Source organism: Nasonia vitripennis, chromosome 3 (assembly GCF_009193385.2).
Source record: "Nasonia vitripennis strain AsymCx chromosome 3, Nvit_psr_1.1, whole genome shotgun sequence".
In the NCBI taxonomy this organism is placed as follows: domain Eukaryota; kingdom Metazoa; phylum Arthropoda; class Insecta; order Hymenoptera; family Pteromalidae; genus Nasonia; species Nasonia vitripennis.
In genome coordinates, this window is record NC_045759.1 from 24,332,481 (window position 1) to 24,345,866 (window position 13,386).

The 13,386-nt window shown below is 55.0% G+C and overlaps 1 protein-coding gene across 24 annotated transcripts in view; it reads left to right on the top strand.

Moving 5' to 3' along the window:
* LOC100122466 overlaps nt 1-13,386 on the top strand; it is a 50,354-nt gene that overhangs the window by 11,178 nt on the left and 25,790 nt on the right. For 8 of the 24 annotated variants that reach the window (XM_032598359.1, XM_032598360.1, XM_032598358.1 and 5 more), the window contains exons 2-3: nt 1,507-1,815; nt 2,641-3,367. Coding sequence is in view for 9 of the 24 variants with exons in the window: in XM_032598352.1 (XP_032454243.1) it covers nt 8,494-8,501 (8 nt within the window). In the remaining 15 variants the exon portion in view is untranslated. Of the gene's footprint in view, nt 1-1,506; nt 1,816-2,640; nt 3,368-8,125; nt 8,502-13,386 lie in introns of those variants that run through there. The other 16 variants (XM_032598349.1, XM_032598354.1, XM_032598351.1 and 13 more) reach the window with 6 other exon arrangements.

Below are 13,386 nucleotides of genomic sequence, written 5' to 3' on the forward strand. Positions count from 1 at the left end.
AAATGGCCGAAATTTGTGATGAAATATATAAGCGAAGCGGTTTCCCGGATGCTAGATCCCACACAGGCTCCGTAACAGCTTGGCCGTATCGGAGGCGCATCTCCGCATCCTGCATCTCTCGTCTTGTAAAACGAGCGAGCCTGGGGAAACGGCGCAATCTTTTAATAGAAATCGATAAGCCGCAATTAATTGAAACGCGCGCGCGCGCGCTCGTTATTACGAAAAACGCCGAGCTGGTGCTGCGCATACGTGGGAAAGGCATTTTTCCTGCAGCGGGAGCGACGATGTGGCGGGAGGAGAGGCATTGAAAGGCGGCATTGAAGGACCTTCGCTCGTGACGCGGCTGCGGCTCTCGATTTCTCGCGAGTTACGTCAGATCGGCATACCCCCCCTCGACGCTGCGTACACATTTTCATTAGCATAAAAAGCCCATCCGCGAGCGCTACTCCTGGAAATTAGAAACTAGGAAACGCGCGCAAAAACCCAGTCGTTTCGCTCGACATGATCCCGTTTTTTTGCTCTCTCTCTCTCGTAGTAGTAGTAGTAGTAGTGGTAGCCGCGACTATCGAAACGTACCGCCGTTGCGCGGCGCGGAATTGGGCAAGGATTTATTTTTAGCGCGAATGCTAATCGCTCGAAGGGATCATGATACGGCCGACCCGTTTTTCCAAACTAGCTTGCGAGAATGCAATCGGACGAGATAAATTATATAGCCGGCGTAAACAAACGAGTCAATGCTCGTGGAATTGGCGCGGGCATTCGTCCGTTATTAATAAGCCGGCGTCTATTTTCGTGCGTTACAGCAGCGCGGCTGTTCCTATACGTGCTCGAAAAGAGCGGATTCTCTCTCTCTCTATTTACATCGCCCGAGGCACCCCAATTCCGCGCCCCTCGCCCCGAAAAGTTCATTCCTCGACCTACACAAGTTCGCGGCAGCAGCTGACGGCTTTCCCGGCATGCGACGCCTCGACAACAAGTTGCTATATTTTAAGAGCCAAGTGTCGGCAGAGCTATCGTTCGCGCTGATAAGATATCAAAGTCGCTGCTGTTCGAACCACCGACGAGAGCGAAGGAGAGAGAGAGAGAGAGAGAGTGAGGAGTCGTGGGTGGGAGAATAGCGCGCAATTTACGCGTCCACCGCGCGATCACGGTGTAATAATAGAATAACACTAGACTGTAAGTCGCGTGGGAGTAGGATTAGCAGCTGTCGCGGTAGGCATGCCTATACGCCTCTGCCCACTAACGATTTCGAATAACGATTTTATTGTCGTTCGTTGGCTCGGTCTACTTTCCGATGCGAGTGGAATCTCATTCAGGAATGCCCGCGCGAGAGCCATTCATTAGCCGCGAGCATTGCAAAAATACGGGAATAATCGATTGTTTGGCTGCAGGGACACGCTTCACTTGACACACACACACACACGCACACACACGCGCGCACACCAACACTCTCGCGAGCAAGAGGAAGGAAAAATGCTAACGATCTCCCTCTGCTTTATTTTCCAGGTGCCAGTCGCAGATCAAAGCCAGAGCCAAGTAATCAGCCCGGCGAATCGCGCGAGGGCGCCGCCGTCGGGTGTCAGAGTCCCTCGTCTCGTTATAACAGCCGAGGCGACAACGACATCGGCGACTATACACAAGCCGGCAAAGCAGCAGTAGCGGCGGCAGCACTGCTGGATGAAATGACAGTGAGACAAAGAGAGTCGAGGCGATGAGCCGCCAACGCTCGTGGCTGCAGAAGAAGAGCCGGTGTCCGCGCGCAAGCAGGATGAGGCCGCCGCTCGACGACAATACCGATACGCTCTCGCGACTTGCGTAAGGCTGAAGAGCCCCGTATTCTTCTTCTTTCTTGTCTTCTCGTTTTGTTCCTCGCGGTACACGTCAATTAGGGCCGGATTTGAATTCGTTTCGTAATCCTCGAAAAGTATCGAAAGCCCGCCGTTGGCTCAAATAGAGCCGTCTGAAACGCGGCGTGTTTGCGCTGCGCACACTGGACAGCTGGGAAAACTCAGGTCAGCGGCTCGTTAGCGCCGTCTCCCGCAAACAAGCGACGTCCTTGTTCCCCGCGTGCGACGCGTCAGAAGGCACGAGAGACGGATACCGCCGTCCGCCGGTTGCTCGAAAAATTATCTTCATATTCTTGGTTTTCTGGAAATCGTTTAAAAAATGACGTGACGGCTTGTCATATCCTGCAGCGTCCTGGTTACGGCAAAAAGAGCGGCCTCTCTCTCTCTCTCTCTCTCTTTCGAAATTCCCCGCGAGTCCTTATCGGTGTGCGCCGTATCGCGAATCGAGATTCGCTCGTAAAAAGTTTGTCTATACGAGCGTCGCGGAGATAAGGAGGTGTATACCTGAGAAATTCAGCGAACCGAGGCGTATGTGTATATAGCAATTGCCGTCGCGCGGAGGCGATAATAACGTATAATTCGATTTATAACCCCGGCACGACTCGGCAGCGAGTTATCGGGCCGATCGATGCGGCCTTCGATTTTTCCGAGAACTCGCGGCAATCGAAACACACGACTCGGGGCTCCCGCATTCCTCTCGCCTGACTGTGATACGTTAATCCCTTTTCTCCCAATACGCGTGATTGCATCGATTTTTCCACCATTCTCATCCGCAACGTTTTCCAATTTTCAGAGCCTGAGCTGGGACAAGCAGCAGCAGCAGCAGCAGCACGAGGCAGCAGAGGCACGTGAGAGGGAGTAGGAAAACAAGCGCAGACGGCGACAGATGCTAATCGACGGAGCTCTCGAGTGCGGGTGCAGTGCGCGACATGTTTGTGTGTAAATAAGGAAAGAGAGCGGCTCCAGCAAAGTGCAGTGACGACGACGACTACGACGGCGAGGACGGGGCTCGCGAAAAATGAAAAGAAAGTGGGTTCAGTGAAACCGAGGCAAGAGAAATACACGTCGCACGCACTCGAGCAAGGGGGAAGAGCGAGAGGAGCTAGAGATATGCCTTATCGAGCCCGCGACGTCTGACAGAGAGAGAGAGAGAGAGAGAGAGAGAGAGAGAGAGAGAGAGAGAGATAGAGAGAGAGAGAGAGAGAGGGAGAGAGAGAAAGAGAGAGAAAAAGAGCGAGATAGGCACAGCACTCGTGAAGCGCGCACATACATGACATATACATCACATATGTGCGCGGCTGGAGATACGCGTGGTGTGACTATTGCAGCAGCAGCAGCAGCGCTAATACACAAGCGGCCGCGTGATCGGGTTCACGCGGCGTCCTCGTCGGCCAGGAGGAGAAGGAGAACGACGTCGAGGAGTCGGTGAACGAGTCGATACCTCTCGGCCGCACGGGCATTACTATTCTTCGCACCGGCGGCCGCCTCGAGCACCCTCACGACGCAGCTGACGTCATTACGTAAGTACCTACTCTTTCTTCGGCTAAATTTAGGATCCAATCGGGGCGATAAGCGAGCGCGTCTGTATCGACGACAAATAAGGAATAAATACGTGCAGCCTGCGGAGGGGGCTCCCCGATAAGATCGCGCGGCTTCTCTCCCGTCGTTCGCTCGCTATCGTTGCTGTACGTGTTATAAAGCCCGTATCTCGTTTCCCATCCCGCCCTCCTCCGCTCGCTCTTTCTCGAGCGAGTCGAGATTTCGTTTCGACGGACTAGACCCCGTCGTCGTCGCGTGAGCCGTACTGCGCGCTGAAAAATTATTTCGCGTAATTATCGCCTACTTTCCGCCACGCGACGCAGCGAAAACGCTGCGCCTTGCGAAATTTACACACGCCGTAACCCAGATTTGCCGGCAACTTGTAATACATCGGCCGCGATAAATAATGCGAGTTCAATAATTCAGCGCCCGGGAGAGATCGAGGAGCCAATCTCGCGCGCTCGGCTCCCATGGAGCACACAGCGTAATTATTTTTAGTCCCGCCGTCGCCGCGGAGAATAATATTGACCACGTGGCAGCAGCTGCCGCTGCGCTCGCGAGTATAAAAAAGCTCGAGAGCGTACACAGAGCGATGAGACTCGCGATGTGTTTACGCTACTGCTCGCGTGTACGCGTTCTCGCGCCAACAGCCCTTTTCCCGACGGCCGACAGTTCCGCTTTAATGCGCCTCCCTTCCTCGCTCGCTCGGAATAGACGGCGGCAGTTCGGCGGAGCGGTCAACGCTTTGGATTTTTACGCCGGCCGACGGCGCGGATAATTATACGCACCGCGGCGTTTGAATTGCGATGATTCACGAGCGAGCCGCGAGCATACCTCCGCCTTGTGCTGCAGAGAGGCGGACTCGGGCTCTCGAGTCTTGTCGATCACTCGCGCGTCTGACGCGTCCTTCACTCCCTCCCGCAGTGTTTCTGCAAATTCGTCGGAATTAAAATTCACGAGCCACAGTGCAGAGCTCGCAACAACGTTCGAGGATTTTTGAGTCGCCCTCCCGGGAAACGTCGATCTATCGGAGCGGCGTCTGCGCGCTGCGATTTTCAGACCCAGTTTCTATTCGGGTACATGCTGCTGCTGCTGCTGCTGCTGCCCGGGAACTCGTCGAATGGAAATTGCGCTCGATCGTGCAATTTCGCGAATCGTCGTTTTTTCCCTCGGTGAGAGGCGGAGCTGTTTCGCTGTCATCGGCTCATCGCCGCTCGCTTTCGATTTCCAATTAACTAATGCGGCCTACAGCAATCACTCCGAGGCGCGAAAAAGCGCGCGTCCTTTCAGCGCATTAGAATCCATCCTCTTTACTGCTGCCTCGTGCGCCGCCGATGGAAACAATAAGCCGTCGCTCTTTGCGCAGTCGCTTTTGTGCAGCGAAAATTCCTAATGGCAGTAGCGCGCCTGTCATAAGCGACTCGTGACTCGTTTTCCGAATGGCTTCGAGAAATGCGTTTTACAAATGCTAATGCCTTTCCCTTTAGCAGCGCGTGCCGGTATTTTTTCGATTCGCGCGTTGCGGCCTAGAATTTAGAGCGAAGTGAAGAGTTGATTGAATAACATAGGAAGTCATCTATTCATCCGCGTCTGTCCATCTCGGGCTCCGTATCTCTTGTCCGGCTGTATCCTTGTCAGTTTATTTAATCGATTCTCGCAGTTTCCCCCCTTACTTGAAGATTTCTTTTTCCTGCTCTGCATACAGGCATACCGTTAGCGCGCGCTCTTTCTTCGAAATTGCATAATGGCCTATGCGTGCCCGTAAGTGAGTCGGCTTCCTCGGCCGCTCTATACGACGAAGGTCTTAACGAGCTTACCATTGTTTTCGCTGTACTTCTTTTCCTGCCCTTAATTAGCCGCGCCAATCCGGCAGTCATCCGTACACAACATCGCGCGGTATCGACGAGAGACGTACGCATTAATAAATCGCCAGAGACACGAGGAAGAGAGTGACGTTTATCGCCGATGCCTATCTGCCCCGCTCGCACCTTCATTGTGTCGTATTACGGCAGCGTCGCGGGGAAATAATGGCGCGCGGCGTTGTTTTTTTCCGGATAATACGCGCTACCTACAAAGTTCATCCTCCCGTCGGCGCCTCATTGTGTAGCCACTCTCTCTCTCCTCGTAATTTCGTAAACAATTTGCGTGCGACAGCGAGAAACACGGCTCTGTGTGTGTGTGCGTGTGTGCGCTGCGCGGAGACCCGCGCGAAGAGATGAAAAGCAGGATGTTCCCAGGAACAATCGCGTTACAGTCGACTCGACTCATTTTCAAATCCTCTCGCTCTGCGGGAGCCGAGCGTATACTCGCGCGCGGGCGAACAATGGCGTGTATAGTCGTATATAGTGTCGTTATCGATCGCGGCCTCGTCGCTATCGCTGGCTACCGTTCTCGCGCTGCCTCTCGGCGTTCTCTTTTAAAGGGACGACGACGGCGACGACAAAGGGATTCCTCCCGTAGTCGCGCTTTTGTGCGCCGGGATTTTTCCGAAATTTCATATCTGCTGCCGCTGGAATCCCGCGTATCGCACCATGAAAAAATCATTAGCCAAACAAACGACCCTCATCATCGGCAGCAGCAGCAAGGTGTCCTTCTCACTCACGCACCCTTCGCTCGTCTTCCGGCAACGGTGTATACGGTCTCCCGTCCCCCCCGCGGTTTTTCGGCCTCCCCACCACGCACACGCGGTCAGGGTCACGGACGACTCGCCGCCACGCAAGAGGTGCTGCTGCTGCTGCTGCTGCTGCATTCGGTGCGGTCAGAGCTTTTGTGTGCACGCGTTTACTCCCCCTACTCTCTTCTCGGCTGCGCTAGCGTCGACCCCCTCCCCCGCCACCGCGAGAGTCGATAATTCAAGAGACTCCAAGTTTCGGGAGGGGACTCCCTCGTGCTCGTACGACGCCGAGTCCTTGAAAAGTTTGAGAAATTTTCGGCCGTGTTTTCATTCACCGCTCACGCGACGCGGCTCTCCGCGCGGCTAATGAAGTCGGTCACGAGCTCCTCCCCCCTCTCTGGCAGTATCGAAATAATCGGTGTGCATGTACAGCGGCTCCTATGGATGAAAAAGTGGATCGAGCCGAGTCCGTGGACTTTGGCGCGTCTCCAATTAATATCGGACCGTCCGTCGAAATTTCGATCAACTCCCCGGAGAACTTCCAGCGCGGCTGCCGCTGATCGGACACGTGCGGCGACGAGATTCGCGGATTCAGCGCTGCGGAAAGTTTGTTGGCTGTCGCCGCGGTCTTCTGGCGAATGCCAAGAGTTCCTCGGACGCTGAACTGCAGCGGCGGCGCGCCTATTTCTGGCGCGGAATATAGTTCTGTAAGAGGCTGTACTTCCTCGCGTGTACGCTTTATTTATTTATGACGGCTATCGCATAGAGAGAATTATGCAACGCCGCAGAGGAAAAACGATCGTTATGCGCTTTCCGGCCTTGGAGTGCGTTTAATCTCTCGGACGCGGCGTTTTTCCATTTCCGAGGAGAGCCATCGACCATCGGCGTTCGAAATCCTATACAGTAGTATAAATATACGAGCCGCGTGACTCACGTCGAAAATAGAGATATGACCCTGTGACGGCGATTAGGTATTCGTTAATTGACGCCGGATATACGTATATAGCCTGCGGCAGCGGCGATAGTTCATTATCCTCCTCCTGTGTCTTTCTCTCATGATCGAGTCGATACCCGTACACGGGTACATGCGTGCAGTCTGGCCGCGTCGACCGTTTCTACTTGCGCCCGCTCCCGTAATTGCGCAACGGAGCCTGTACGCGTATTTCTCAAATCCGACGACGATGGAAAAAGGCATCGGTATAATTGCATGCAGCGCAGCTCCCGAGTCGGCGAGCACGGCGAAACTAATTCGCGCGAACAAAGCAGACGCCGCCGCCCCGCGCACGCGCGCAAAAATAATAATATCAGCGATTTCGCTTGGACGGAGAACGGAAAGCGAGCCGCGGCTGCTAACGAGATTTTAATATCTTTTTCACGAGCGCGCGTGTGTGTGTGCGTTTTAATGTAAACACGACGATACGCGCGCGCACAGCCGAAATAACCGAGCTCGAGGTGTCGACCTTGCCTCTCCCGCCCGGCATTGTTTTGACAATGGCTGCGGAGGCACGACCTGACGCAATGGCGCTCGCTTTTTTTTCCCCGATGCGCGATCGATGCGCACGGGTCTGCTGTGTCTGCGTCGCGGGCGTAATAAGCACTACACGGCGCCGGCAGCGAGCGCCGAAAATGTGGGTCGGCGATGACGATTATGCGAGGGCGAGAGAGGGGGAGATCGATGTCTATCCGCGTCGGCAAATTTACCGAGCCCGGGATTAACTTTGGACTTTTGGGCTCGAAAGTGCCGAACTTAAATTATGTTAAGCGACGCAATTTAAACTTTTCGAAGAGATGTATACGAGAGGAGTGTATCTCCCGGCTCGGCGAGTTTAGCGCGCTACGTAAAAAGCGAGAAAGCTCGCGTTCGCCTGTTAGAAATGATTCGCCAGAAATTCCTCCCTCTATTTAGACTGCGAAATTCGCTCGGAATCATCCCGCTCTCTCGGCCGCTCCAAAAATACACTCGCGACTGCGAAGCCCGCGTGTCTGGCGCGATCTGCCCCCACCGCCTCTCTGCTATCATCAAAAATTCTCCAAGCAAGACCATACAGCAGTAGTAGCAGGCAGGCAGCCGGAGCTCGGTGTCCAGGCGCATGCGCAGAGGGATCGCGCGCCACGCCGCAGAGCGGCGCGACTATACCGTGCACCATAGGCCGCGGTTTGCTTGCGCGCTGCTACACCACAGTTCGGCTACCTGTCGATTCCTAACCTCAAACGTCAACGTGATCGAGCGACTCCGCGAAACACGCGCTTTCTTTCTCCGCAGTCCGTATCGCAGTATCGGAGTTGCGGGCTCGCGACCGTGCTCCAAGTGTGCCGTGTGTGTTGTGCAGTGTTGATCTTTGCGGTGCGTTGCTGACGATCTCCTGGAGAGAGCCCGGCAGCATGACGAGCTAGCGCGAGGATCGACGCCCAACGAGACAGAGAGAGAGAGAGAGAGAGATAGAAAGAGTGTTTCCCAATAAGAGAGCCGGGTCGGGGTTATGTCCCGGCACGATGGACACGTAAGTCTCCTCGAATTTCCAAGCCGACCACGTGCAAATGTTTGCGCGAGCCAGCGAGAGGAAGAGCGGCATAATCACGTTTTCTCCGAGTCGTTGCCACGCTGGAACGACACGGCGATATCCGAGCCCCCGCGCCACTCCACTTTTGCTGCTGCTGTTGCTGCTGCTGCTGCTGCATGTGTGCGTTCAGTGCGTGTCGACGCGAATCGGCCGCGGCGGCCTCTTTCTCCTCCTTTCCCGCCGCCGCCACCGCCGCGTGTTTACACGGCCGCTGAGACTCTGGTTTATTTACCGGGAGAGAGTCGGCGATTTTTTCGCGAACCTGTTCTCACCGAGCGGCTAACGGAAAACTTCGAATTTTTCGAATGCGTCTATCTCCCGGCTGCAGTAGCGGCGGCAGCGAGTAACGCGAGATGGCGAGAGCTCGAGTGCGCGTCGTTGCAGAGAGAAAAACAATAGTGGGAGTGAGAACGAGGGGAGGAACGCGTGACCGAAAAAGAGCTAGCCGGCGCACAAAAACGACTGACGTCGCGCTCCGCGGCTCTCTGCGCCTCTATACCTATATAGCTCCGAAGAAAGCGAGAGAGTCGCGGGGGATTTTCGGAGCGAGCGGCGGGGCATCGTTATTCAAAAAGTTAACCGCGCGCGGAGCGAGAATTCAAATCTCCTTTGGCAATCGGTCACTCCGCCTGCCCGTAAACTCGCGCGCTAAGCATGAAAAAGCTGTTTACTCTCTCTCTCTCTCCCTCTCGTCTGGCGTTTTAAAACCCGGCGCCGACAAATAGCCTGCACTCGGGGCTTTATTTTTCCACTTGGGCTCGGCTCGAGTTGGCATCGCGCGAAAAGGGATCGAGCGTTGTTTGTTGTCGTCGCGGCGTTGCACGACGGCCTGGGTACATTATCGCCTGACGCGGAGGGTTGTTCGTTAGCGCTCGCGCGCACGGTTTGGCTTCGATAGCTCGCGATCACGTGTAGCGTCGATTTCAATCCACGGGCCGCGGGGTTACGTAAAATTTTACGTAACTCAAAATTTATCTCGGCTCACGGCTGCGGCAGCGGCGGCGGCGGTGACGAAAAAGAGCACCGGGCCAGCCATTCGCTCTTCAATGTGTTTTCGAAAAAGTCCGGGCCGTCGATAGCGCACCTATCAATCGGATATTAGTAAACACTCGACGCCGTTATCAATGTCCGCGTATATTTATACCTCCGGTTCATTATGACCGTGTTTAACAACATTCGAGGACGCGTGTAAGTATGTAACCTTGGAAAATATCCCTTCTCGCGCGGTGATACGACGACACGCTGAAAAAGTCCGGCGTATAAAAAGCCTAATTAGAATATTCCGCGTTCGCGTACTTTGCGGCGGACAATCAAGGGACGGCGTGCGAACGTGGCGTAGCGCCAGTGCAAAAAGCGTCTCGTCAGCTGGCATGCCAAGGTCGGCTCTCCCGCGAATTTTAGGGCGAATTTCCTCGCCTTAACGAGCCGCGTTCGACGCGCTTAATCTCGGGACTCTGCGGCTCGCGATCATTTAGGATTAGCCGGGACCAATTTTTCAGGGGATAATGCGACGCGCGTACTTTTTTCGCGCCATCTCCACTCTCGGGCTTCGCTTACAGCCGCTTCATCGTGCGAGCGCTTCTGCTGGAAAAATATCAACATCGTAAATATTTACGACTGCGCGAGCCGGAGGCGTGGGATAATTTTTCGAGCTCCTCTCCGCGGCGGCCAGAAGCTTTTATACTCGCGGCTGTCAATGTATTCTTCTTTATGAACTACAGCTCCGCCGATAAAATGTTTAACTGCCGGGGATGAAATTTAATCGCGCCTCGCGCGCAGCGGGGAAAAAGTTTTTTCGTGTTCTACTCGCATATCGAGAGAGAGAGAGAGAGAGAGAGAGAGAGAGAGAGAGAGAGAGAGAGAGAGAGAGCGTGAAACGGGATGTAAAACGCGCCGGGCAGCTGCGCGTGAAAAAAATAGCTCAGCCGATCCATCTCGGCTGTTGCCACTGCGGGAGGAGAAAAAACTCGCCGCTCGCGCCTCGTTATCTCTCGCTCATTTCTCGCAGCCGCACACGCAGGGCTCCTTGAACTTGCGGAGCACCGGCGGACGAGATAGACGGAGAGCCGAGCGAGCGAACGTACGTTCCCCCCCGATCTGCGCAAGTTCGCGCGGGGCACACTAACCTAACGTAACGCCGCTGCAGTCTCGCTGTCTTTCGCGCTCCGCGCGAGTTATACGCGCGCTCTAAAAATAGGACAATGCCGTGTAGCGCGATTCGATGCGCGACCGAGGCGTATGCCGATCGTGTGGCAGCGCTATAGCACTCGCGTAGCTATATCTGCAGAACTACGCTGCGAGCGAGCTTATACAATAAACACAGACGTACGTATACGTACGCGCGAACGAACAATAAAGCAGCACGGCAGTCGCCGTTGGACGATGCTCGGCCGCGATAAGCGACGACCGCCGAGATTTCCAGCTTGCTCGAGCGAATTTTCAATCGTTTTGCTCATTAACTTTTTAGGCTGACACTGATGCACTCTGCAGCGCGGATCGATCGAGTTTCGAGAGCTCCTCCAACTTGGAGAAGTACGCGGGGCAACTCTGTCGGAAAAAAAGAAAACAATCGTCAGGTACACACAATACAGATGCTCGAGAGCTCGCGCGAGTTTATTAGCAGCGACGCGACGCGGCTGATTAATCTTCGAGTCGCGCGCGAGCGTAATAAACGAAAAGGGGAGAATCGTTGCGGAGCGACGACTGCGCTCGTTATATCGCTCGCCGAGTCGAGGACCGGAGTACACAGCTCGCGATAAGCGACGTAAACATCGAGCGTAGGGAAGACGGCGGGGGTGTGTGAGAGAGAGAGAGAGAGAGAGAGAGAGAGAGAGCCACTTGTGCGTGAAACCGGAGCAGGGGGAGAAAAACGAGGAGGAGGGAAACGGGGCCTTTGAATTTCTCGCGCGCGAGTTGTCGAATTTCGAGGCCCGCGATCGATGACGAAGCAGCTCCGTGTACCACCTGCTAGTCAATCATCGGCGCGTAGAGCCACGCTTTTTTATCGCCGAGATATTAGCATCCTCCGCTCGTGTCCGCGCAGATTACACTCGACGAGTAGCAGCGGATCGGGTCACTGACCGTTACGTCATCGCGCGCAAGTCCTTCTCTCTCTCTCTCTCTCTCTCTCTCTCTCGTTCCATGCGTCGTTACATATTCCGATGCGCGACTACTGCTAATGCGCGGGTCATGGGTGTTTCCCTGTATCGGGGAACGTGACGATCCAACTCGGAACAAGTAGCGATGAGTCTTTTCCCGAGACCGCAGCAGCAGGTCGTTTCCTCGCGGATTCGCGGAAAATCGTTCGCGCCTTATCGTCTACTAGCAGGTATATTTAAAGACTGGAACGCGAGCGCGTGCACATTTGCCTTCGACCGTCACCTCTGCTGCGGCAAACGTAAATACTCTCCATTATCAGAGCGTGGCGCGACGACGGCCACGAATCGAATCGCAATCATTCCTTCCTGCAATTTTTCCGATATATCCTGCGGCCTTTTTCGCCCACGCTCGTTCGGATTTAAGGTCCGAGTACTCGCACAGCGTTGGACCGGTTTCCCTACCCGCGATTCCAGCGGAGGTTAACGTATCGCGCGGAATCCAATTTTACATCGCCGGCTGTAATGCAATTTTGAAGCTCGCGAGCGACGAGAGTTTAATTCTGAGGGACGATTGTAATTTAAAGCGTCCGGGATGCGTAAATCATTAGGCGCGCTGTTTTTTTTTCAGATCGGACGAATTTTTGCCGAGTCCAGGCTCGATTAGGAAAAAGTTGACGCTTACATAACAATTGCATCAGCGCGCGCTCAGTCTCGCGAAAATCCGCTGAAAAACAGGTCGACAATGCGGGCGACAAAGTTCTAAAATTAGTCATCACTCGATATTTTTTAACGAGACAGAAAGAGAGGAGGCAGAAGCGAGACAAAAAGCATAAAGACGGAGCGAGAAAGGAAACAGGCTCTCGGCGTCGTAAAGTTCTCGCCAGCAGCACTCGCATCAATGGACTCTCGGGCGCATCGGCAACGTCGCGCTCCCGCACTCTTGGGATTTGGCAACGCCGCGCTCCGTGAATTTTTTCCCGTCCTGCAATAAGCGCGCTCTGCTGCATGCGCGGCCGATCACTCCTCGGCGAACTCGTGCTCGCGACTGCGGCCCCCTTGCCAGCTCCGCTCGTCCGCCACGGAGTGCGCAGGCGCGGCCACGTGGTCTCCCGGAGGCGACGGGCATGCGCGGCGGCCATCGCTGCGCGCCCTGCGCGGCCAATCGCCTCGCCCAGGCTTTTTACCATTGTAAAAAGCTGGCTGCAGCCGGCCCGGGGGAGGGGGAGTCGTGTGTCTCCAGAGAGAGAGAGAGAGAGAGAGAGATGGAACGACGACGAGCTGTGTTTGGCTCTCTCGGAGCAGCGTATTTCGGCGAACGCGGATCCGCGATGTTGTGCTAGGGCCACGCGACCAGCCACGCACGTGTCTCGCCCTTGGCCGGATGGATGGGTGGAGGGCTGCTGCTGCTGCTGCTGTTACATGTGTGCGTCTGTCTCTCTTTCTGAACTACGCGCCGCCGCTGCTGCTGAGGGCGGCGAAGGGATCGGTTCGACCTCGAACTTGATACGATGCCCCGGGAAATTCGTCGGGGGATAATAACTGCGCGCGCGCGCGCGCCCTGTGTTTGGCCTGTCACGGGGCGAAGGCTTGTTTTTTCTGGCTTCCCATCTCGCTGCAGTTGAATCGATATGCTTGCCACTGAATTGGGTTATAGCTGGTCTCGTTTAACAAAAATTGATTAAATGTTCGGAGTCGTCGGCGGAATCAAAGGTGAAACCTTTGAATTT